Source organism: Zasmidium cellare, assembly GCF_010093935.1.
Source record: "Zasmidium cellare ATCC 36951 unplaced genomic scaffold M409scaffold_3, whole genome shotgun sequence".
NCBI lineage: Eukaryota > Fungi > Ascomycota > Dothideomycetes > Mycosphaerellales > Mycosphaerellaceae > Zasmidium > Zasmidium cellare.
Window position 1 is genome coordinate 369,555 of NW_022986947.1, and position 22,608 is coordinate 392,162.

The 22,608-nt window shown below is 54.3% G+C and overlaps 9 protein-coding genes across 9 annotated transcripts; 5 read left to right on the forward strand and 4 right to left on the reverse strand.

Moving 5' to 3' along the window:
* Positions 1 to 516: 516 nt before the first annotated feature.
* On the forward strand, positions 517 to 1,874 carry M409DRAFT_49932 (uncharacterized protein; the record flags this gene model as incomplete). Its single annotated transcript, XM_033811391.1, has 2 exons — positions 517 to 1,689; positions 1,743 to 1,874. The coding sequence occupies 2 exons, from the start codon at positions 517 to 519 to the stop codon at positions 1,872 to 1,874; spliced, it is 1,305 nt and encodes a 434-aa protein (XP_033673093.1).
* Positions 1,875 to 4,127: 2,253 nt separating this feature from the next.
* Positions 4,128 to 8,046, forward strand: M409DRAFT_62963 (uncharacterized protein; the record flags this gene model as incomplete). The annotated part of the gene is made up of 3 exons (XM_033815383.1): positions 4,128 to 4,762; positions 4,814 to 7,485; positions 7,541 to 8,046. 3 exons carry the CDS (start codon positions 4,128 to 4,130, stop codon positions 8,044 to 8,046), a joined length of 3,813 nt encoding a protein of 1,270 aa, XP_033673094.1.
* A 1,113-nt stretch (positions 8,047 to 9,159) lies between these two features.
* On the forward strand, positions 9,160 to 10,982 carry M409DRAFT_49934 (uncharacterized protein; the record flags this gene model as incomplete). Its single annotated transcript, XM_033811392.1, has 2 exons — positions 9,160 to 10,464; positions 10,518 to 10,982. The coding sequence occupies 2 exons, from the start codon at positions 9,160 to 9,162 to the stop codon at positions 10,980 to 10,982; spliced, it is 1,770 nt and encodes a 589-aa protein (XP_033673095.1).
* An 863-nt stretch (positions 10,983 to 11,845) lies between these two features.
* Positions 11,846 to 13,096, forward strand: M409DRAFT_49935 (uncharacterized protein; the record flags this gene model as incomplete). Its single annotated transcript, XM_033811393.1, has 1 exon — positions 11,846 to 13,096. The coding sequence occupies one exon, from the start codon at positions 11,846 to 11,848 to the stop codon at positions 13,094 to 13,096; it is 1,251 nt and encodes a 416-aa protein (XP_033673096.1).
* Positions 13,097 to 13,203: 107 nt separating this feature from the next.
* M409DRAFT_17447 (uncharacterized protein) lies at positions 13,204 to 13,914 on the reverse strand (the record flags this gene model as incomplete). The annotated part of the gene is made up of 1 exon (XM_033804067.1): positions 13,204 to 13,914. One exon carries the CDS (start codon positions 13,912 to 13,914, stop codon positions 13,204 to 13,206), a length of 711 nt encoding a protein of 236 aa, XP_033673097.1.
* Positions 13,915 to 14,359: 445 nt separating this feature from the next.
* Positions 14,360 to 14,986, forward strand: M409DRAFT_62967 (uncharacterized protein; the record flags this gene model as incomplete). Its single annotated transcript, XM_033815384.1, has 2 exons — positions 14,360 to 14,442; positions 14,512 to 14,986. The coding sequence occupies 2 exons, from the start codon at positions 14,360 to 14,362 to the stop codon at positions 14,984 to 14,986; spliced, it is 558 nt and encodes a 185-aa protein (XP_033673098.1).
* A 358-nt stretch (positions 14,987 to 15,344) lies between these two features.
* Positions 15,345 to 17,092, reverse strand: M409DRAFT_49937 (uncharacterized protein; the record flags this gene model as incomplete). Its single annotated transcript, XM_033811394.1, has 3 exons — positions 15,345 to 15,402; positions 15,459 to 16,668; positions 16,723 to 17,092. The coding sequence occupies 3 exons, from the start codon at positions 17,090 to 17,092 to the stop codon at positions 15,345 to 15,347; spliced, it is 1,638 nt and encodes a 545-aa protein (XP_033673099.1).
* A 1,402-nt stretch (positions 17,093 to 18,494) lies between these two features.
* Positions 18,495 to 20,379, reverse strand: M409DRAFT_17450 (uncharacterized protein; the record flags this gene model as incomplete). The annotated part of the gene is made up of 2 exons (XM_033804068.1): positions 18,495 to 20,113; positions 20,166 to 20,379. The coding sequence occupies 2 exons, from the start codon at positions 20,377 to 20,379 to the stop codon at positions 18,495 to 18,497; spliced, it is 1,833 nt and encodes a 610-aa protein (XP_033673100.1).
* A 347-nt stretch (positions 20,380 to 20,726) lies between these two features.
* Positions 20,727 to 22,023, reverse strand: M409DRAFT_62969 (uncharacterized protein; the record flags this gene model as incomplete). The annotated part of the gene is made up of 3 exons (XM_033815385.1): positions 20,727 to 21,323; positions 21,369 to 21,891; positions 22,007 to 22,023. 3 exons carry the CDS (start codon positions 22,021 to 22,023, stop codon positions 20,727 to 20,729), a joined length of 1,137 nt encoding a protein of 378 aa, XP_033673101.1.
* Between the last annotated feature and the right edge of the window lie 585 nt (positions 22,024 to 22,608).

Here is a 22,608-nt window from a genome sequence, read left to right on the forward strand (position 1 = left end):
GCACCGTAAGCCTCAATTTCCCACGTCCTGGACTTGGTAACGCCAGCATCGCACAAACGACCCACTGACTCCCTCTAGGCGTCTTTCGGTCCAGCCTGCAGCAACCTGCGTCACTCGCGACCGACTCGGCGCCCATTCATCCCAGGCTCGAGCAGCCATCCTCGCCGCCGAAGGCTTTGCCATCCGTCCGCTCGGTGTCTGGCTTGAGTACAAAGCCTGGTCGTATCCAGTGCTTCGGGTCCTGCAGCAGCATTCACTCGATCAACGCTGACCGAGACGCCCTCACTTGCTCGAGCATACACTCGACAACTCAAAAAGCCGCTCCTCTAACCGCCCTTCGTGGCTTCCGCTCACTCACCCCCAGGTGACTCCTGGCACGGCGACAAGTTCTTTGCCACGTCGTATCCTCACTCCTTCATCCACCCGCTGCCGACTCCGCCAGCGGATTATCAGCCATTCGCCCCAGCTGATCGCCAAACCGCAAACGTGGCTGCAGCAGTAGCGTTCCCTCCGTCAATGGTTCCTGGGCCTGACCCCATGGGTGCGCCGACCAGCTTCTCTGCTCGTAGACCAAACGCGCCAAACTTGCCATCTGTTGAACTACCACCACCACCCTTCTCGTCATTGCACCAATACAACAAGCCATCCTACTCACATCTCCATCACGGCCATTCGCAGCCAACGGCGACGACTCTGACCAGCGTGGGAAACCTCTTGACTCCTCCAAGCAACAGCTCTGCAGACGGCCTCAGCCCGACTTCGACCAGTGTCCCGAGCACCACCTCTCTGTCGAGCCACGGCGCCGTGCAGCCGTTCACGCCTAACGGGAGTGGCATGTGGCCTCCTTCTACCACCAGTGGCTCTACACCATACGGATTCCAATCGGGCAGCACACCACAATCCTTCACTCAGGGCCGTGGATTGTTCTCTCCATCGTTGAACTCGATCGTTCGTGGCAGCAACTCTCCAACTGCTAGCGAAGCCTTACCGCCACCACCTTACGAGATGCCGCAATACTCTCAATCGATGCCGATGTCTGCGCCGAGCCTCTCTGCTGCGCCATCGCATCAACATCAACACATGATTGGCAACGCGATGATGGGTGGCCAGCACACACCTGTGTCCGCACCCGTCACGCAAGCCTCTCTAGTTAGCGCCCACGACGCGTTCCGACCACCTCCGACACCAACCAACTACTACTCGCATCAATCGTCGACGCCACAGCAGTCAAGCTTCCCTTATTCTGCAGCACCGCAGATGCAGCAGAGCCCAGTCAGTGCCGGTGGCCCTCTGACCAAGATGTCGCCCGTGAACCAACACGGACACGTCCCACCACTCCAGTCGCAACAACAGCCACAATACTCGCAGCATCGACAATACAGCTATCCAATGCCAGTGCTGTCCAATGTCAACAACCCTAGCGGGCCAATCGCATTGGTAGGAGGTGGCATGCCTCATGGCATGATGCCAGCGTTCAATAGCGGCCATGCTGCGACTATGCACCAGCTGTATGGCCACCACCCTCAACAACCCAATCCACAGAACGACAGACCATTCAGATGCGATCAGTGCCCACAGAGCTTCAACCGCAACCACGACCTCAAGCGACATAAGCGCATACATTTGGCAGTCAAGCCATTCCCTTGCGGCCATTGCGATAAGAGCTTCTCCCGCAAGGACGCGTTGAAGGTTCGTGAAATCACATGTCGATGTCTCTCGATCAAAGCTAACATAATCACCAGCGACACGTTCTGGTCAAAGGCTGCGGCAAAGCACATACAACAACAGAAGTCAAGGAGATCGACGGGTCCATGTCCCCAGAACCCAAGAGCGAGAGTGTGGAAACCAGTCCCATTGTCTCTGCCACCGCATAGCACACCCCGACGACCCCAGTTTCACGACCTTAGACTCTTCTACTTGATGACGATACCCTTCTTCAGAACCCTGGCACTGTATATTTATGAAGTTTATGTTTTAACGTTACGAATGGGATGGCGGCTCAGCCTGATATGACGGACAGCAAAAAATGCGTATCAGACATGTGGTTTCGATTTGGCATGGAGCAAGCAAGGCGTTGATGATGTTCTTGAAGGAAGCAAGGGAACTGTACGATCTTGGAATAGATCGTTGGGGATGTGGGATTGACTTTTGATGGGAATTTATTCAGAGAATCAGCGACAGATACCTATGAGCAAGCAGCGACAGCGAGGGATATGGGCCGACGGGACAGGATAGGTCTTTGTTGGAGTGCATCTGGGTACAGCACACGAAGTTTTCGCAACGCAAGGAATGGAAAGGACCATGCAGTCTCTCATCTTCTGAACATTTCATCACATTATTCTCCACGAATCCCATCCATTATCAACTCATCAACGAGCTACGCCGAACGACGACGATCAAACCCATGGAACAACCACACCACACCCTCATCTCCGACGACCAACGACAGGGATAACAGATAGAGATTCGCAGGGCTGGGTGATGAACGCGAGATCCAGAAAAGTGGACCACCGCATCGATCAACCCCAGCAGCAGCAGGCAGTCCAAGCGCCACCCTGTCCAACGAACACACTCCGTCTCGCCTCGGTTTGCCGTGTTCTTCATCAAAGGATGTCATAAAGCCGATTGCTCCGAGCATGGCCGACGTGCACACCGATTTTGCGGGTATTCATCTATCTCATGTACGAGCTAGGAGTGATGATGGGCCGAGTGAGTCCTTGCGTTTCGAGAGGAGAGTTTGTTATTTTAGAGGCTAGCTTTAGCTTTCTTTGCCTGCAGGTTTGCTTGCTTGCCTGCCTACATTCGTATCTCTGGACTTGCTCGAAATAGGGCGATGTCCGATACGTTGCAAGCTAATCAAGCACACACGATTTTTAGTGTTCAGCATGGCATCACGAGTCAGTGGTGAATAAAGTTAGGAGAGAAAGACAAACCCAGGTGAGAGACGGTCCTGCGAAAAGGGTGTCGTGCAGATAAAGCTTTCACACCGTGCATGGATGGGCGCAGCAGCGTCGACCGAGCCATCGGGTTTTTTCGTGCTTGGTGGTGTAGCCACGATCTGGGCGGCGCGCATGGTCTTTCGCATCGATGGGAAGGGATGGGACCGGGGTGGTGTTTTGTGATCTGGCGTGATGCGGGATCCCGTGGAGAGCGATGGCGCCGGTGGAGGCGGGAGAGTGGTGCGCCGTTGTGCGAGGGTTGGGGTTTGGGTTTGGGGAGGACTTCATCTCTTCGTCTTACCTCTCACTCTCTAATGTATCTCTTGTTTTTGAATGCTGGGTCATTGACTTTGTTGGTGGCAGTGATGGGTTTTGCTGAGAGGGGGATGGAAGAAGATTCGCTGCGCGCTGACTCTCAACACGTAGTACGGCCTTCGGGGTATCACTTGTAGACATGTGCATCTTCCCAAATACCTACTGTAAGAATAGACGATCGAGTTGAGTATGTTCCTGCATTTTCTGGTGAATGTTCAATTCGAGGTGTTGGCGGCGACAGCGGCGTCTCCCACTCGCACATTCCATCCCGCCTCCCCCAGCAAACAGCAAAACAAACATCGCAGCACTTCCTCCCATCTCGCATTCCACGCTTCCTCCATCTGAGCCCTCGCCATCGATTGGAACGACAACTCGGCAGAGATCTCGTGCCTCCTTCCCGCTTGTCTTGGGCACCACCCTCGCGACTACCCAGCAACCTCCCACAACAAACGCAGCGACGGCACGGCGGGAATGTCACCCCTTCCTCTCTGATTTTGCAGCGCGGTGCATCGGCGGCGACCTGCCTTCCTCTTCCACCCCCAGCTGTCGTCGCTCATCGCAGCATCTGCTCCTGCGGCAGCGAACCCGGCTTTACTCGCCATCAACCAGGCGTCTGTTCGCGGCGTCGTCCTCTCGTTCACCCACTCGCCTCGCCCATGTTCGCCACCCCCGGCAGCATCCATATTCATTGAAGAAGGGGATTCACCGCGGCACCCACCGAAAACCGACCACCACCGCCGCCACCACGTCGGGGACTTGGATAAGCGCGTCGACCAGCACACTACCATTCAGAATCACGAGCAGCAATTCGAACATCGCCCACCACATTCGACATACTTCCGCCCACATGCCCACAACCCACTCCATTTGACCATGGCCGACCGATACCGCAACCCCGCGAGTCGCTCATCTGGCAAGCGGCAACCGCTAGCAGAACTACGCAACACAGCCAACACACCACCAGTCTCCCAACGCAGTGCGAACCCGAAGCATGTGAAGGTCCACTCATCTTCTCACACACACCTTCCCCACAACGAATCGTTGGAGCCCAATGGCACGCTTGCTATCCGAAGCAGCGAAGGTCCAGAGTCCCCTGCCAACAAACGCGTGTCCCAAATCTCAAAAGACGAGCGTGACTCCAAGCGAAACTCAGCCATATCGACGACGTCCACCAATGCCTCTAGCAGACGGCGGAAGACTTTCATCGGCCATTGGCAGCTGGGAAAGACGATCGGTAAGGGTGGTTGCTCACGAGTACGGGTGGTTCGACACAAGTACAGGAAGGATCAGTATGGCGCCGTCAAGATCATTACGAGGTCGGTGGCGGAGAGCACGCGCGCTCAGAGCTTGGCCAACTTGATAGAGAGCACTCGAGGTTCGCCCGCGCAGAATGTCCCTGGGTACAAGCCTATTCCGTACGGACTGGAACGGGAGATTGCTGTCATGAAGCTGCTGGAGCACCCGAACATTGTACGACTGTACGATGTTTGGGAGAATCGTAACGAGCTGTAAGTATAGTATTGACCTGCATCATCAACTCTCACTGACTGATCATCTAGCTATTTGATCATGGAGTACGTGTCGGGCGGCGAGCTTTTTCATTACGTGGACAAGAGGAAGGGACTTGACGAGGATGAAGCAGTCCTCATCTTCAGACAAATCGTCTCGGCGCTCTTATACTGCCACAGATTGCTCATCTGCCACCGAGACCTGAAGCCAGAGAACATCCTGCTCAATACGGATGATCTGTCTGTCAAGCTCATCGATTTTGGCATGGCTGCACTTCAGCCTGAAGGCAGGCTTCTCAGCACACCTTGCGGCAGTCCTCACTACGCTGCCCCTGAGGTCGTCAGCAGCAAGCCATACGACGGGACCCAAGCCGATGTCTGGAGTTGTGGGGTCATTCTCTATGTGATGCTCACTGGCACCACTCCATTCAACTACGGCCCAGATGCAGACATTCGGAAGCTCTTTCGCGATATCACGAGAGTTCAGTACTTCATGCCACCGGACCTGTCCTACGAAGCCCAAGACCTCATCCGTCGTATCTTCGTGGCCGATCCCACGAAGCGCATAACCATGGATGAAGTATGGGACCACCCTCTCCTTCACAAATTCGACGAGGAGTTTGGATTTGTCGGCGAAGCAGCCACAAAGGAGGCAGCAGTAGGTGACATGCCGATGATCGACCAGTGGAAGGTCAACCGCATTCAGGATATCGATCGCGAGATCCTCCAGAACATGCGCACGCTGTGGCACAGCGAGTCTGAGCAGAGTTTGATTCAGAAGCTCCTAAACAACGAATACAACCAGGAGAAGCTGTTCTACGCTGCACTCGTTAAACACCGAGAGGAGAATTTGGAGAATTACGCTGGGGATGGAGACGACATCAGCTACTCTGCAAGCGACTATCATCACAGCCGCCCTCCAGCCCGAGATGATGCTCCTCCCGTGCCCTCAGACAAGGCACCACGCTCGCAATCCCAGTACTCGATCATGAACGATGAGCACTTGCGACCCAGCACCAGCTTTGTCGGACCTCCACCGTCTTTAAGCAGCTACGACCCATACCGAGCATCGAGGGATCCAATTGTGGATGCACGTGGCGAATACCTGAACGTCGTGGTCCACCGCAACGGAAGTACGAGCACACGGAGGACGAGTGTGGCAGATCGCCGTCTGCGACATCCTCACTCCACCAGAATCGAGATGCACAAGCAGCAATTGCACAACAGAACATCGAACTACTCCACGTCCAGCCTCCCACGGTCTGGTCGAAGCAGACCATCTATGCCGCGGTCGTCCATGTCTCGTCACTCGATGACGAGCTCCATCTTGCCCAGCAGTCCGCCCGTCATCGCATCTATGCGGCCTTCTGAGCTTCACAAGCGTGGTGTCAGCTTTGGCCATATTCGCCGCATCTCTACTACCAGCGCGCTCACAGGAAACGACTCTTCTTCCAAGTCTTCCACGCCAGCCACACCAAGTCTGCCAGGCAAACTTCGAGAACGGCAGGCCAGACTGCAGGCAGAGGCGAAGCAAGCTCCAGGCTCTAGTCCGTTGGCTCACCTTGAACAGGCAGTCAAGTCACGTAAGGAGAAGGGTACAAAGATGGAGACGCCCCGTATCAAGGTGCGCAAGCCGACGGAGACTCCTTCTCAACACTTGCGTAATGAGGTTCGCAAGCATAGCGCTGAGCTTGAGAAGGCGTGCGAGGAAGCGTTCTTCCGCGACTCGTTTGGGTCAGGCATGACTGCTCGAACTTCAGTCACAGACAAGCCTTCGCCGTACGATACGCCTCCATCGTCAGTCTCGGCAGCACATACCACAACGCCAGACTTGCTTCATCAAAAGCCACCACCTCGCCCACTGCCAGAGCTACCCAAGGACACTCCTAACACGTACTTGTCGAGGACTCTGGAGGAGACTCGCAAGAAGCTGGAGGCGTACAAGGGTAGTGGCGACGATAATACCGCCAAATTCGAGGAGGTCATGAAGATGCTGGATCAAGCCATGCCGGGCATGGTCAATCAGTCTCAAGACAAGCGTGTGATGACTGCTCCTGAGCCGAAGCCATCTGATCAGATGAGCTTCTTGCCAATCATCAACGAGGAAGGCAGCGACCAGCGAAGCAGCAGAGACGGCGCCAACTGGCATCGCAGCGTTACTGACCCTGTTGGAAAAGCGAGGAAGCCTGAGGACAGGACCATACGTATGGTGCCCCCGTCGTCACCAGCAGGCACGGTGGCTCCTCTGAACGTTCGCAAGCGTAGCAACGGGAGCCAGACAAGCAGCGAGGGTACCCAGCAGCGGCTGACTGTCAAGACCTCTGCTGAGGGTCTCAGTCGCAAGGCCACGACCACCGATACGAGTGGCCTCATGTCTATTGATGAAGAGAGTACACTGATGACGCCGACTGTTGTCCGCAAGAAGCGTTCAGGATGGTTTGGCAGAAGCAAGAAAGATGCAGCATCAGAGCCAAAGGCTGCACCAATTTCGGACCCCACTGCACTGGACCGTCTTGATGATCGTCAGGAGCGACGTCAATCGCGGATTTTGCAGAAGCATGCCGCACCACAGAAGACTTCCCCAGAAGAGCCTCCCACTTCAGCACAGTCAAGCGAATTCCCGATTCGCAAGAACCGCTTCGGTGGTGGTAAGAAGGGCTTCTCCAAATGGATTGGTCGTATGGGTCGTGAGAAGGGTGTCGATACCACTATGACGGAACCCGGTGAGTTCACAAGTATACTGGCAAAACGAATCTTTCAACTAACGTCTCGCAACAGACACAACCATGTTCACGCACCAGTCGTTGGACTCTTTGTTTTCGTCACAGTCGCCAGCACCATCCAGCAATGAAGCTCCTCCCACCACTGGTGACGAGCGATCTTGGTTCGCACGCTTCTTCAACATCAAGCCTGCCGTGGAGATCCTCTGCTTCAACATCCCAAGAGGTAGAGTCCGCCAGGAGCTTGTCATTCTTCTGACAGAGTGGCAACGACACGGCATCCGTGACCTTCAGTACTCGCGCGAGACCAACATCATCTCCGCACGAGTCGACAGAGTTAATTCACTGGATATCAAGCCAGTATCATTCCGCATCGAGCTATTCGTCGTACTCGAGCATGGCCGCAAAGCCCGCCTTTGCATCGGCCGCTTCGTGCAGGTCAAAGGTGCAGTCAGCGGCTTCCGCAAAGTCATTGAAGTTATCGACGGCATCATGAGACAGAATGGCAAGCTGGTTGAAGATGAGGAGAAGTGGCGAGCTTTGTGCGAGGTGGTTGGTGGTTGAATACTTATCCGCCCATACACCATCTCGGCTACTAGCACAATTCGCTGGCATGATCTTGCTGGCACAATCTGCGCATGACTTGGACTGGTTTTCGACGATCCTGGACATACCAGCTCTCTTGAACGATTGGACAAGACGACTTTTGCGATTACAGCATCCTGTTCAAATTCCGACATGATCAACGTTTCTCGCTGAAGTATCGAGCTTTGCATGTTGGGACTTTTTGCATTCGACACGACACCGGATCGAGGAGAGAGGAGGGAAGAAAGAGAGAAAGTACATTTCATTGGTGTTGAGAGTGATTGTTTAGACGTCTGCATGTTGTGCGCGAGAGAGCGGACAAGCGGTAATACAGCATAATGGTTTATTGTAATGAAAGATGAGAGAGAGAGAGCAACAATGGAAAACAGAGATTATGACTATTATCCCCTTCTCGTCGTCCTCGTTCGGCTGCCACCCTGCATGCGTGCATGCATGTCGCTCGGCAGCTACTCTCCTCAAGCGTCGGGTGGAAGAAGTGCCGGCCAATGCACCAGGACCTCATTGGCGACACGTAGTGACACTGCTGCATGCAGGTACTCCACTTGAACCACCAACGGAGGACGGACTTGCGAGACCAAGAGACGTCAGGTCAGGCCAGGTCCTTCTCCTCAACCGACAAGCAAGATTCCTCCCCCCGCCAACACTACTAGCAGCTGTCAGGTTTGGCAGTTGGCGCGAAGGTGCATGTGCTCCGTCCATCAACCGTCGTCCTGCAGAACAAGTGCCTGCCGCTTGGAGGGAAGCACTGCAGCTAGAATATGCAACTCGTTCTTACTGCTGCCCTCTTACCTTCTGCTGGTTTCGGTGCCGATGGGCTTTGCGAGGTTTTTGGTTAGAAAGGAGGGACTAGACTTGGGGATCTGCGTGTTGGAGCATGTGCGTGTGCGTGTGCTTGTGCTTGTGCGGGACCGAGTGAAGGGTAGCTTGTGCGTGCATGTGGGTAAGTCGAGGTGAATAGAGGAGCAGCTTTCCTCGCTCTTGTGGGCTCTTGAGACTTTTCTGTCCGTTTGTTCAATCTTTTTCTTTTCGCTCTTCGAAGTCGCAAGAGACGGACAGTCAAACCGACGAAAGATGGGCGCCGACGACCTCGTCACCGCCCAGACGACGTCCCCCTCGGAGCAATACGTCCCACCGCAAGAACCCAGCGACAATGGCAAGAAGAGCAGCACATGGCGCACCACCCTCCTCGAACTCAAACACACCCTCACGACGCGCGAAGGCCTGATAGGAGACTACGACTACGCCTACCTCTTCACGCCCAACATATGGCCCTTCAACAAAAGATACAAAGACCACATTCCACCCTTCTTCTACCCGGACGACAAGATCCCTTTACTCCTAATCCTGATCCTCGGAATCCAACACGCCCTCACCATGATCTCCGGCATCGTGACCCCCGTCCTCGCCATTTCACGCTCTGCGTTCTACCTCGACACAGCCACGACCGAGTACCTCGTCTCCGCAGCCTTCATCACGAGCGGCATCGGCACGTTCTTGCAGATTACGCGCACGAAGGTCAGGGGCACGCCGTATTATCTCGGTTCGGGGCTGCTGAGCGTGATCGGGCCGACGTTTGATATCATTCCGATTTGTATCAAGTATACGGCGCCGTTGTACGCCCGAGGGGTTTGTCCGACTGGGGAAGGGGGCACGAAGTTGCCGTGTCCGGGGGCTTATGGGAAGTTGATTGGGAGTGTGCTTGTTTGTGTGTGGATGCAGTTTTTGGTTTCGTTTGTTCCCGCGAAGACGTTGAAGAGGGTGTTTCCGAGTGTTGTTACGGGGGTTTTGCTGCTGATTCTGGGGATTTATCTCGTCACGACGGCCGGGGAGAGTTGGGGTGGTGGGGCGAGTTGTCACGATGGTGTTGGGGTGAATGCTCTGTGTCCGAGCACGAAAGCGCCCAGGCCGTTGCCATGGGGCGATCCGAAACTGATTGGGTTGGGGTTTTCGGTCTTTGTGACGATTCTGTTGGTCGAGATGGTGGGGAGTCCGTTGATGAAGAGCGCGAGTATCATCTTCGGTCTTGCCGTGGGAAGTGCGATCAGTGGCGCCACGGGGTACTGGTCCGACACTCAGATCCAGCAAGCTCCCGCCGTGACGTTCCTGTGGACAACGACGTTCAAGCTGGGGGTTGATGGGGCGCTGATCTTGCCGCTGCTGATTCTGTTCGTTTGCGAGGCGCTCGTGTGTATGCCTTCGATTGCGGCGACTTCTGAGGCTTCGGGCGTGGAGACGGAGGGTCTCAAGGCGAATACGAGGATTCAGGGGGGCATCTTGTGTGATGCGACGGGGAGTTTGCTGGCTGGGTTTGGGTTTACGATTCCGATGGTCAGTCATGCTGGGAATAATGGGGTTATTGTGGTGACGAGCAATGCGGTGAGTCGAAGCTCATGCTTCAAAACTCGCAATATCGCTGACTGTCTTTCCAGAGCCGTCGAGCAGGCTACTGCGCCAGTGTGATCATCGTCCTAATGGGCATCTTTGGCAAGTTCGGCGCGGTCTTCGCCTCCATGCCCTCAACAATCCTCGGCGGTATGCAAACCTTCCTCTACGCAACAATCGCCATATCTGGTATGCGGATCCTCGCGACGATTCCATGGACGCGCAGAAACAGGTTCATTCTCTCAGCCTCGTTTGGGCTCGGACTCCTGGATATCGTGACGCCGGAGTGGTTCAGCAAGGTCTTGGATTACAGTGGTCCGAATGTCCATTTGATGGGATTCTTGGAGGGTGTCAACCTCATCGTTGAGACGCCGTTCATTCTTGCGATGTTGGTTGCAGTGCTGCTCAACTTCATCATGCCGCGCGATAGGAGGGATCGGTTGCCTTTGGAGCCTGAGGAGTCGTCTGGTCGGTCCAGTAGTGAGAGGGTGGAGCCGAAGGGAGAGCAGTAGTGAGCACGTATTTGGCGAATGCGAAGTCCGTTGAAGACTCCGTCCGTCCTATACGAGAAGTGCCAACGAACAATGCCTAATTTCGATACCTACCTCCTGATAAACTCAATCCCACACGCCTCACCCACTGGAAAGATGAATTTAGCCGTAAGCACACATCCGTTAGATCGCGGTGGGTTCCAGCCTGTCAGAGGACATCTTGCGGCCTGTTATCGACCGGATGCTTGTTGTTCGCCCGGGCAAAGATCTCTGCCGGTTCAGAGGCGGATATGAGCAAGACCGCGTCGAGCTGGAGGTCGAGATGGAGCTTCATCTTGGGGCATGGACGTCTAGTTCTATCCTTAGAAGCGATCCAGCAACGCAGATGATCAAGCACACTGACTGCCATTGCTTCCTTAAGCAAACCTCGCAGAATCATGAGCCGTCAACAAACACAAAAGGCCCAAGAAAGTCGCGCAGTGAAAGAGAACAATATCTCTCCGTCTCCGGTCGAGGAGGTCGGCGGCTGGCACTCCCGACACAGGGGAACGGCTCGGCGAACTTCCTTCGGCGCCGAAAACCTGTGCTTTGGATGGTCTGATTTTCGCCGAATGTTGTGCAATCTGCAGCCTTGATAGCCAAACGTAAGTTGGATAATCGGATGTTGCGATTGCCATTGGGTTGCTTGGACGGCGCAATAGTCTGCCCAGACTGTCGTGGTTGTGCGTTGAGAGGATCGAAATAGATCTGCTGTGTTACGGTGTAGGCATATAAGTTGACGGGAGGTTGCTTCGAGAGGAATGCAACAATCGCGCACCTTCTTTCACGCCCACACCAAAGATAATAAGACGTATCTCACGGATAATTCGACAGATCTTTCAAGAATGGCAGAAACTCGCAACATTGTCATCTTGGGTGCTTCCTACGCCGGCTCAGGAGCAGCACACTACTTCCTCAAGCACGTCTATCCCCACCTCCCCAAGTCCTCCAAGGTCACCTACCGGGTCATTCTCGTCGATCCCAGCGCCAAGTGGTACCTTCGACATGCATCGCCACGAGCCATCGCCAGCGAGGAGCTGATGCCGACCAAGCATGTCTTTCTCAACACCGTGGATGGCTTCAAGCAGTACGGAGACGCTTTCCAGTTCATCCAGGGGAGTGCGACGTCCTGGAATCCCGAGACGAGAATTGTGACGATCAGCACTGGACATGGCAAGGAGGAGCAACTTCCATACCACGCTCTTGTGCTCGCGACGGGAACAAAGACGACAAGTCCGCTCTTCTCGCTCCAAGGAACTCCGCACACAGATATCCAAGCAGCGCTGCGAACCGTCCGTGATCAGGTCTCGCGAGCAAAGAAGATTGTCATCGCAGGAGGCGGTCCAGCTGGTGTCGAGACCGCCGGTGAGCTTGGCGAGATGCTGAACGGCTCTGCTGGTTGGTTCTCCTCCTGGCCATCTCACATCACCACCGAAATCACCCTCATCACCAACTCGTCCAAACTTCTCCCAAAGCTTCGCGAATCCATCGCCAAGCAAGCCGAAACGTACCTCAACCGCGTCGGTGTCGAGGTGCGGTACAACACCAAGGTCTCCTCGGCCACGGGGCCGTCCAACGGCAAGACGACCGTCCTGCTCCATGACGGAGAGGAACTCATCGCCGACCTCTACATTCCCGCCACAGGTCTGGTGCCCATGTCCGAATACGTCCCATCGCGCCTTCTCGATGGAAATGGCTACGTCAAGAACAACCCAGAGACACTCCGCGTCGACGAAGCAGGTCCCATGGTCTATGCCGTGGGCGACATTGGCACCTACTCCCGCAACGGAATAATGGACATCATGGACGGCGTTCCTGTTGTGAATTCGAACCTGAAGCGAGACCTTCTCGCGGCGCATGAGAATGTCGATGCTAAGCCCACGGGACCAGATCGAAAGTGGAAGGCGACAGCGGCGGAGACTCAGCTGGTTCCAGTCGGGCAATCGAAAGGTGTTGGTGCAGTCTTTGGTTGGCGGGTGCCCAGTATTTTCGTTTGGTTGATCAAGGGAAGAACCTTCATGATCAGTGAGTCTGCTGTGAAGGATAGCTTAATGGGGAAGAACTGGGAGAAGGAGAAGGCTTGGGATGGGAAATAGAGGTGAAGGGAATGCCAGTTCTCGCTTGTGCTTGTGATACCATCATGTCTGGCCTGTTCTTACGTCTAGTGCTTTAGATCTCAAGACTTTGTCGTTCCACATACCTCTCACTTCAGCACGCACAGCAGGAATCCATCATACCCCTTGTCGCCAACAGTCTGCACCAACGTGGCCTCCAGACGAGGATCCTTTCCAGCAGCCTCAATCACCTCCCGACTGCCCTGGACCCTCGGATCAGTCCTCGCTTCCTCGTCAATGGCAATCCTTCCCCGTCTCCCAACATTGTCGACAATGATACACGCTCCCGGATTGCAAATCTCAATCGCCCCATTCACGTAATTCGTATTGTTCTCCTTGTCAGCATCGATGAAGACGAAATCAAACTTCTCCCTCTTGCCCTCCTTCACTTCCTTCTGAACCCGCGGCAGGACATCCAGACCTGCACCTTGCAGCACCTGGACTCTATCACTCAATCCCGCATTCGCAATGCTCTCCTCCGCGACCTTCTTGTGATGAGCATCGTACTCAATCGAGGTCACCTTGATCTCGGGCGAAGACGAAGCGATCCAGATAGTGCTGTACCCACCCAGCGTGCCAAACTCCAGGGCATTCTTGGCTTTGATGAGGGTGCATTGCACCGCCAGAAACTTCCCCTGAAGAGGCGAGACGGCGATGTCTGGGAGGCCGCTCTTGACCTGGTTCTCAGCCGCGAACTTCAACGCCTCCGAGAACGGGTATCCAGAAGGCAGCAGACGCTTCTCCGCCCAAGCATCCGCATCGGCAGCGCGTTGGAAAGGAATGTTCTCGGTGGATGGCATCGTGAGAAGTGAGGTGAGCGTCGGGAGAACGCGGATGAGGCTGGGCCCGGAACGTGCCACGTGCAGGAACGCTTCCGAATTGCGGGGTTGTTGCTTCCTCGGCGTGACGTGACGCTCTTTCCACTGTTGCTTGTGACGGATGGCAGGCAGAGCCAGGAAGGTACCGGTCGACTAGCCGGCGGATATCCAAGGTAGAATGTTTATGCAAGCTGTGTGAGGCGAAGCAAACAATCTTCGATTCAATTACGTCTTCCCCCTTCTCTTTATACCTCTCTCATCCACCCGTCTGTCGTGATTGCCCTGCTATTGACTCACAGCGACCCCCAACCGCCTCGGCCGAGCACAATGCACGCGAAGCTGCTACATCCGCGAGAGAGAGAAAGAGCTCCTATCAGACCACCATACCAAACTCCGAGCACGGCGAGAAGGCAATCCACCAAAAGCGATGTCGTCCGATTCGCTTGCCATCTTCCGGAAAGGCCTGGGTCCCGACCTCAACGCGCTGGCAGATAAGCACATGAAAGACGAGTGAGTGAGCGGCTCCTCCCAAAGCTTCAAGAGAGAAGAAGGCATAGGTAGCTAACGCGTCTGCCACAGCCTTACGCAATCCGACCGAGACGCCCTCAAGAAAGCCGCCTCCACCGTAAGCACGCACACGCTCGTCGGCTCCCTCATAGGCCTCTCGCTGGGCGCCTTCTTCGCCTTCCGCATCCGCAGTGGACGCCAACGCATGTTCCGCGCTTTTAAGACCGCAGAGAAGCCTCAAGCAGTGCGCTTCGCTGACGGACGTGAGGAGACGCTGCCTGACCTTACACCCCTCGTCAAGCCCAGCACGATTGGCGATATCGCGACGTATTCGTTGCTAGGGGCTGGAGGTATCTTCTTCGGTGGGGAGACGGGGCTTTTAACGGGCTCTTTCAGGGCGAGGCAGCAGATTGCTGCGGATCGGGAGAGCAGGGATAGGATACAGAACGCCTTCAAGAGATTTCAGGCGGATGCGTTGAGGGAGCAGGCGAAGGCTCTGGAGAGCGGTGTGGAAAACCATACCAATGAGCCGATTTGGGGGTTATAACTGAAGTGAGAGAATAGACACTTATATGCAAGCCCAGCAAGTGTGCGTTGAAGGGACATCCAGCTCAGATCTCTTTCCACAGTTGATGCTCTCTGGAAACTTTTGTGCAAGGCGTACAGGACAGCTTAGCGTTCGTGTATATAACGGAAGTAAGATCACGATCTGATCAGTATCTCATCACCTTCTGACTTCCCTTCAGATTTCTAGAACTGGGAGAGAATTTAACGATTTAATCGTTGAACATTGTTTCAATAAGATACACGAAGCTGTACACAAATGTCATCCATTCCCACGTCGCCATAAGATCCAAAAAACCATTCTGGGTATGTTCACTTTTTCAGTCCATCTCATCACCTGCTTACAACTTGGCAGCTGGCAGCTTCTCGCCGGTGTTCGTGATCTCGTTGTATAGCAGCCTGTGAATGCAAAGTCAGTACAAGTCCTGATGGTAAAGGGTGTTGGTGATACTCACGAAGTCAAGAACTCAGCATAATCCTCGCCAGTCACCTGCGTAGCGAAGTACTTGGCAGCAAGCTGGAACTTGTTGCCCTTTGGCGCGTTCTTCTCGAGCTCCTCAGCCTGCTCATACAGCAGCTTGAGAGCGTACTGCTTGTCGACCTTCTTGCCCTCGCTGGTTGGCACACCGTGTCTGCACCATTGCCAGAGCTGCGAGCGGGAGACCTCAGCAGTAGCAGCGTCCTCCATGAGGTAGTTGATTGGGACACAGCCTACACCACGGAGCCAGCCCTCCATGTATCCGAGACCAATGTTGAGATTCTTGCGGATGCCGTCTTCGGTGATCTTACCGGGGACGTTCATATTGAGGAGGTCGTTGGCGTTGACATTGACTTCAGAGCGACGGACGTGCAGTTGGTTGGGGGTGGTCATGTGCTCGTTGAACACCTCACCTGCGATCTTGGCGAGAGCTGGATGGGCGACCCATGTACCGTCGTGGCCGGCGCGCACCTCGCGAAGCTTGTCGGCACGCACACCGTCCATAGCCTTCTCGTTGGCCTCTGGGTTGTCCTTGATGGGGATTTGAGCGGCCATGCCACCCATGGCGTGGACGCCACGACGATGGCAGGTCTTGATGAGGAGACGCACGTATGAGTCCATGAAGGGCACGGTCATGGTCACGGCGCTACGGTCTGGGAGGACGAAGTTGGAGTTTTGGCGGAAACGCTTGATGACAGAGAAGATGTAGTCCCAGCGACCGCAGTTGAGGCCGGAGGAGTGATCACGGAGCTCGTAGATGATCTCGTCCATCTCGAAAGCAGCGGTGATGGTCTCGATCAAGCAGGTTCCTCGGATGGTGCCTCGTGGCATGCCAATGTAGTCTTGAGCGAGGTTGAAGACGTCGTTCCAGAGTCTTGCCTCGAGATGGCTCTCCATCTTGGGCAGGTAGAAGTATGGGCCGGTTCCGCGCTTGACGAGCTCAAAGGCGTTGTTGAAGAAGTAAAGACCGAAGTCGAAGAGAGATCCGGAGATTGGCTCACCATCAACGGTGAAGTGCTTCTCCTCAAGGTGCCAGCCACGAGCACGGCAGATGAGGGTTGGAAGGGTGCGGTCGGTGCGAAGCTTGTACTCTTTCTCGCCCTGCTTGAAGTCGACCTGTTTGCGAATGGCGTCGTGGAGGTTGAGCTGCCCATTGATCATGTTGTCCCATGTTGGTGCAGTTGCATCTACACACTTAGTCAGTACGACTGCCACTTGCAATTTAGTACCTCATTTCTCACCCTCGAAATCTGCCATGTATGTCCACACATCCGAGTTCAAGGCATTCACAACCATCTTTCGGTCGACTGGACCAGTAATCTCCAATCTCCTGTCAACGAGACCTGGAGCTGGTGGTGCGCCTCTCCATGCATCGTTCTCACGAATGTGCTTGGTCTCGGGGAGGAAGTCGAGCTGAACGCCCTTGTCGAGCTCAGCCTGGCGGATCTGTCTTCGCTCAAGAAGAGCCTTGCGGGTAGCGTTGAAGGTACGGTGGAGGACGGCGAGGAAGATGGTGGCATCTTTGGAAAGAATCTGGCGTGTCTGGTCGTTCAGTCTGCCGTGGATGTTGACATCCTTAAGGATCTGTTCTGTGTTGACTGGAGTAGGCATGCTGGGCAAGTACTATATTTCCTGTTCTTCCAAATCTTTCTGGGGTAAGGAGACTGGTGGAGAGAAGTAGGAGAGCAAGTCGGTCGAAGCAAACCTTTGGTAAGAGCGACACGGCTGGCGCTCTGATATATACGTCACAAGCGTGAGCTTGTCCCATTGCTGCTGGTGATGAAGGCGTTGCTGGGAGCAGCCGAGGACAATCACCCCGCTAGAAATGACATCCGCTCTGCGGATCGGCTTTGGCCCAGCCCTGCAAGCACACAGACAGCTTGCTCGGCTCAGAGGAGCCTGCTCCAGATCGACCGCGGCCGATGATTTCACCTGCCGAAACTCTATCCTTGCATGTGAATGTGCTTCTTCAGGACTTGTTTTCTGTCTCTTTTCCCATTTCATTCCATCAACGTGGTCGAGAGATAGTCGTTCGAATGGTAGAGTGAAGCATCGAGTACCGTAGAGCGGTATCCTCCTCCGCAGTCTGGTCCCACGACGAGCTTTAGTACTGGAGACATCCGCACCGCAGCACCCGACATTGCCGCCCGAACGAATGAGAGGCCTGCACCAGCAAGGTATCGCCGTATTTCCAGGCCACGATCGTCAAAAGTTATCCTGGCGCTACACCACATGGCGACTCGACGAGATGCTTGTTCCTGGCTTTCCCGGTCACCGCACCGCCCGTAACACCCATCCGCTCCTTGAGCGCGTTGAGAATCTTGGGCTGCTGATGGAGAGCTTTGAATGAAGGAATGCATTGTGTCTGAGGCCGCAAGCCGACATCAAAGCTAGATATGGCCAGCGGGATCTCGAGTGTCGTGAAAGCAGTGATACATCAATCCATACCTCCACGATTTAGCCAGGGCATGGCATCGTCACCATTGCAAGCATATCCTTGGAGGTCAAGTCTTCCTGGAAGCCGTGGCGTGAGCAAGTCAGCTTCTGACAATCATGTGAAAATGCAGACTTACAGCTCCCGAACTGCCATCGGCAAAAGCCCGACGGTCCGACGGGCGACAAAAGGGCATGGCATGAGTCCGGTCATTCTTCGTGAAAAGAAAGTGTTCAATTGACTCTCATCTTTGCCGCACGACGAACCGGCAAGCGCGTCGTCGAAATAGGGTTGGCACTTTGGTCATGTCATATCCAAACAGGGCAGGAACGTTACAGCATATGAAAGTGCACTAATAGACCGCAGCGGGTATCCTGCGATAGCCCGAACTTTTTGATGTCTCGAGATTGACATAAAAGTGCATTCGCAGGTATTAGCACCGCACACAAGACCGCACCCCATGGGTATTCTTTCTCTGCATGCCCACGCCTGCTCATTAACAGCCCATCATTCAGTTGTGCTCAGTGCTCATTGTCTACCCCAACAGGACTACTTCTTCCATATTGCCAGTCTCCGCATTCAGCAAAAGATCGTATGCGCACATATGGCATTCTTGACACTGTCGCCGAGATTTGTGGCCGCAGGAGCAATCACCCCCGTGGCAACTTCCTTCGCTCCGGAAGCAATCGTCGCAGTAGCCACTTCTTCCACCTTCTCCACCACACTGGAAACCGCTGAGATGGCCGACCCGACAATCTGCGTCGCCTCGAACGTGCTCACTGAAGGCAACACCAATGCAGCATTCGTCTTGAGGAACTCTGTCGTTTGAGGCAGTTCACCACAGGTTGTTGCGAGCTGAGTTGATTCAGACTTCAACACGTGTCCTGCGTAGGCTTTTGCTCCGAAGAAGTTGGCATCCGCAAATGCTTTGATCTCGTTGACGAGGCCCATGTCGTATTTCAGGTATGCTGGTCTGTCCTGAATCTGGTTGTGAACGTGGTCACTAAAATTGAATCCATTCTTTTTGGAACCCTGAGCATTGTCCGGACGCCCTGTCGAGCGCTTTTTGCTGCACATATCGCTCTTGACTCCTTGTTCTACCTTGAAGTCCATGTTTCCACCACCCATATCGAAGCCTGCCTCAGCTCCCATACCGAGCACTTTCCCCGCAATAACGAACTGAAGCACGGGGCCCATTTGCAAGTCGAGAGAGTAGTTCCCTTCTGAGACACGGGGATCCAGAGCTTCGAACTTGGGCTGCCAGTCGCTGGCATCAGACTTTGTAGGGTCTGCAAAGTCCAGCTTGAACTCGGCATTGGGGTCGATGGACAGGTCGAAGCCCGTTTCCACTGCAACTGGCATCTCATTCCCGCCTACATTCACCTTGAAATACAGCATTGCAGTCGGCCCAATGTCAATGATCTTGCCGAAGTAGAATCCCAGCCCCGTGGGGACATAGCCAAAGACAGGCTGCTCAGTGCTGATAACGTCCTTCAAGATGGAATTGACTGACAGCAGGATGCGGATAGTTGCCCCAACGTCCTTCGCCTTCAGGAAAATCCCACCACTGAGCTTCGTCTTGGAGTTGAGATCAGCGTGGATGTTGACATCGAAGTCCAGCCCACCATGGATGGAGCAGTTCATGCAAGCGATGGTGACATCTGGGGGCTTTCCTTGGAGAGACTTGAGCACGTCTCCTGCACTGCCCAGAGCTATTCCGACCTTAGCTATCTCAACGTTGAAGTCGATGTCGCCGGGGGTCTTGTACTCCTCGCTCGTAGCAGGTTCGTCACGCCTGAACTTCGCGGGAATGAGCTTGCCCTGACTGGATGCTTCGAGCTGAGCATGATATGGTAGTTGGGAGAACTCGACTGGGTCCCCAATCAGCGTGACGTTGTTGGCCGTGTCGTCAAATTGCGCGCTCGAGACGATCCAAGGCTGAAGATTGTTCGTAGCATCGAGCCCCTTGTCACATTGCTGAGTGGTCGTGATAAGTAGTACATGATTGTCCTCGTGGTCATTGATGAACTTCCAATCTCTCATAATTTCTTGGAAGTCGACTTCTTCGTGGAAGCTGATCTCCACGGTTTGGTCGGTGCAATACGCATGATGCAATTCTTCCTCAAACTCATCCATTGCCAGGAATTTCACCGGCTCGCCATGGTTATCGGTGTAGGTCAGCTTGCCGTGCAATCTCCCTATGTTACAGGTCAATGGTGATGAAGATCAGGCTGAGAGGCTTGTGCTCACCATTGCTACCAAAACCGATGCTCTGTCTGCGGCTCTTCAATGCCGAACCCATTCTGACATAGTCCTCGGACATCTGTGCTACAATACTCGCTGGGATATGAGTGTATGTCGGTCTCGAGTACCCTTGGTACCCGCCGACACGAGAAGGTGGTAAACTGTGTGGCACCTCAATAGAGTCTGTGCTGATGCATAGTGCACCCAGCACTGCCGCCATGCTCAGAGTAGATGTCGAGACTCTCATAGTGCGATTGGTATATTGTGGAATAGTGAGTAGCCGTGGATGATGATGATTTCGCTTCGATGTCAGTCTGGAGGTATTGGTTGTCGCAACGGAAAGAACGTAGACTTCTGTATGCAAACTGTACTTGCGTCTTTTGACGAAGCGGCTTGACCACATGGTCGCACTGCTGTCGTTGCCGACGAAGAACGACACTTCCACAGTACCGACCAGCCAACAAGGTGTTGACCCATGACTACCGTGAGTGCTCAGGTGCCGTTGACACCATGTCCGTTGACTCCTTCTCTTTCCCACGATACATCCAAGTCTTCGGGAACGAACAGCTATCCCTTAAAGAGATACCTAGCAGTCCTAACGAACGAAAGAGTCTTGAAGATTGGCATTCCATCGTCTCCAGAACCCTCTGTATCAATCGAGATAGGCAACACGCCGGACGGATGCTGGACGTTGAACACCTTGTCTTTCAGAGCAGACTGGCTCATGAGCTGGGCGACCAGCGAACCAGGCATCCGGCTACACGCAGCTGTACACGTCGCCCCTGCACCTGCCATAGCCGAATGACATGCGTTGTCCAGGAAAAGCCTCGATTGGATGTGTGCGTCCTCCTGTGAAGGCTCTGATATCAACGCTATCATTGGTAGGATAGGTGAGTCCTCGTCGACTGTTGATGGCTCGCGACACAAGCCGACTGAGTGTGCTGCCTTGCCTCGAAATTCTCGAACTCTTTTCAAGAGCCCTTTGTCCTCGTTGATGGCTCGGGGATGTTCGTTGCCCTGGAGTCCGAAGTCGACAGCTCTAGCGAAGGCGATGATGTGCGCTGCGTCGCAGATAGTGTATTCAATCGTATGGCCATCGATATCCATTTCGTTGACCGGCTGGCCGGTTGGCATGAGTCCTTTGTGAACGCCGCCTCCAGTCGTCTACGACGCATCAGCAAAGAATTGCGCTTACTTGTGGACACAAACCTCGCGATAGTCCATGAGTATGGGCGATCCGCTTCCTGGACAGCCAGCGATTCGATATTCTCCCTTTTCGACAAACCTACCCGTTTTCTCACTGATGGGCACATGCGCCATGAGAGCTTTCTGCGTGCTTAGTGGCTGGTATATCCTGACTTCTTGGGTGGTATATCCCTCTGCCATTTTCCCCAATCTCCTCTCTTTCACGAGTCCCTCATTGATTGCGAAAGGTCCAACCCCGGCGGATATATTTCCACATGTGGCGTCATAGTCTACGAAGCTCTCGTTTACAGACACTTGAGCGAATATGAAATCCACATCGGCATCCTCGCGGTCCGACGGCCTTACGATGGCGACCTTGGACGTCACGGGGTATGTACCGCCCATGCCATCGATTTGCATGTGGTCTGGCGAGCCCATGACACGCATCAAGAACCGGTCTCGGTCTGGCCCATAGGGTGGGATATCTCGTTCGTGGAAGAAGAGCGCCTTGCTCGTTCCTCCCCGCAAGTAGGCAGCAGGGACAGTTCTTGGAGATTCATGCATGATGCGCAAGCTTTCAATATAACATCCAACCAGAATAGTCTTGGAGAGAGGTTGAGAAAGGTTGTTGACATCCATGGATACCAGACAGATTGACCAACATCTGTATTGACGTCATGCGGAGAGCTCCCCAGCACTCAGCCCGATCGTCGAATGTAGCCTCTTCCTTCCGGTCAAACTGGAACATATGCAATTGTCATCTCCCCGACTTTTAACAAACGACTGCGCTGCTAATGGCACCCCAAGCTGCTTAGATGGCTTGTGAGTTATTGGGATGAATATTCCACTTTAAGCAGAATGCTGAGAGTACCTACCTGAGAGTGTCTAGACTATTTCAGAGGCATCAAGAACTCTCATAGTCTCGAGCACACCGCACAGCGCCTGTGTCGTCGGACGGTGAGTTATCTGATGGGAAACAGGAGTTGTGCACCATCAATCGGGCTCACAAGGCGTGGTGCAGCAGATCGAGGCTCTGTGACCTCCAGCTGAAGTCAATCCCTGTCCGATCCAGCGACAACGAGGAGGCACAGGACGGCACGGTTGAAGTCGAAAGAGTCAGGTCGACCACGCCCCATGCTCAATCTGGCACAAGCGTGAAGGAGTGAACCTTCAGTCAGTAGGAATGTCATCGCAAGTTCAAAGTTTCGTCCGCGGAGCCTTCAGCCGTGAACGCCAAGACGAACAACCACGATGTATAGGGCCG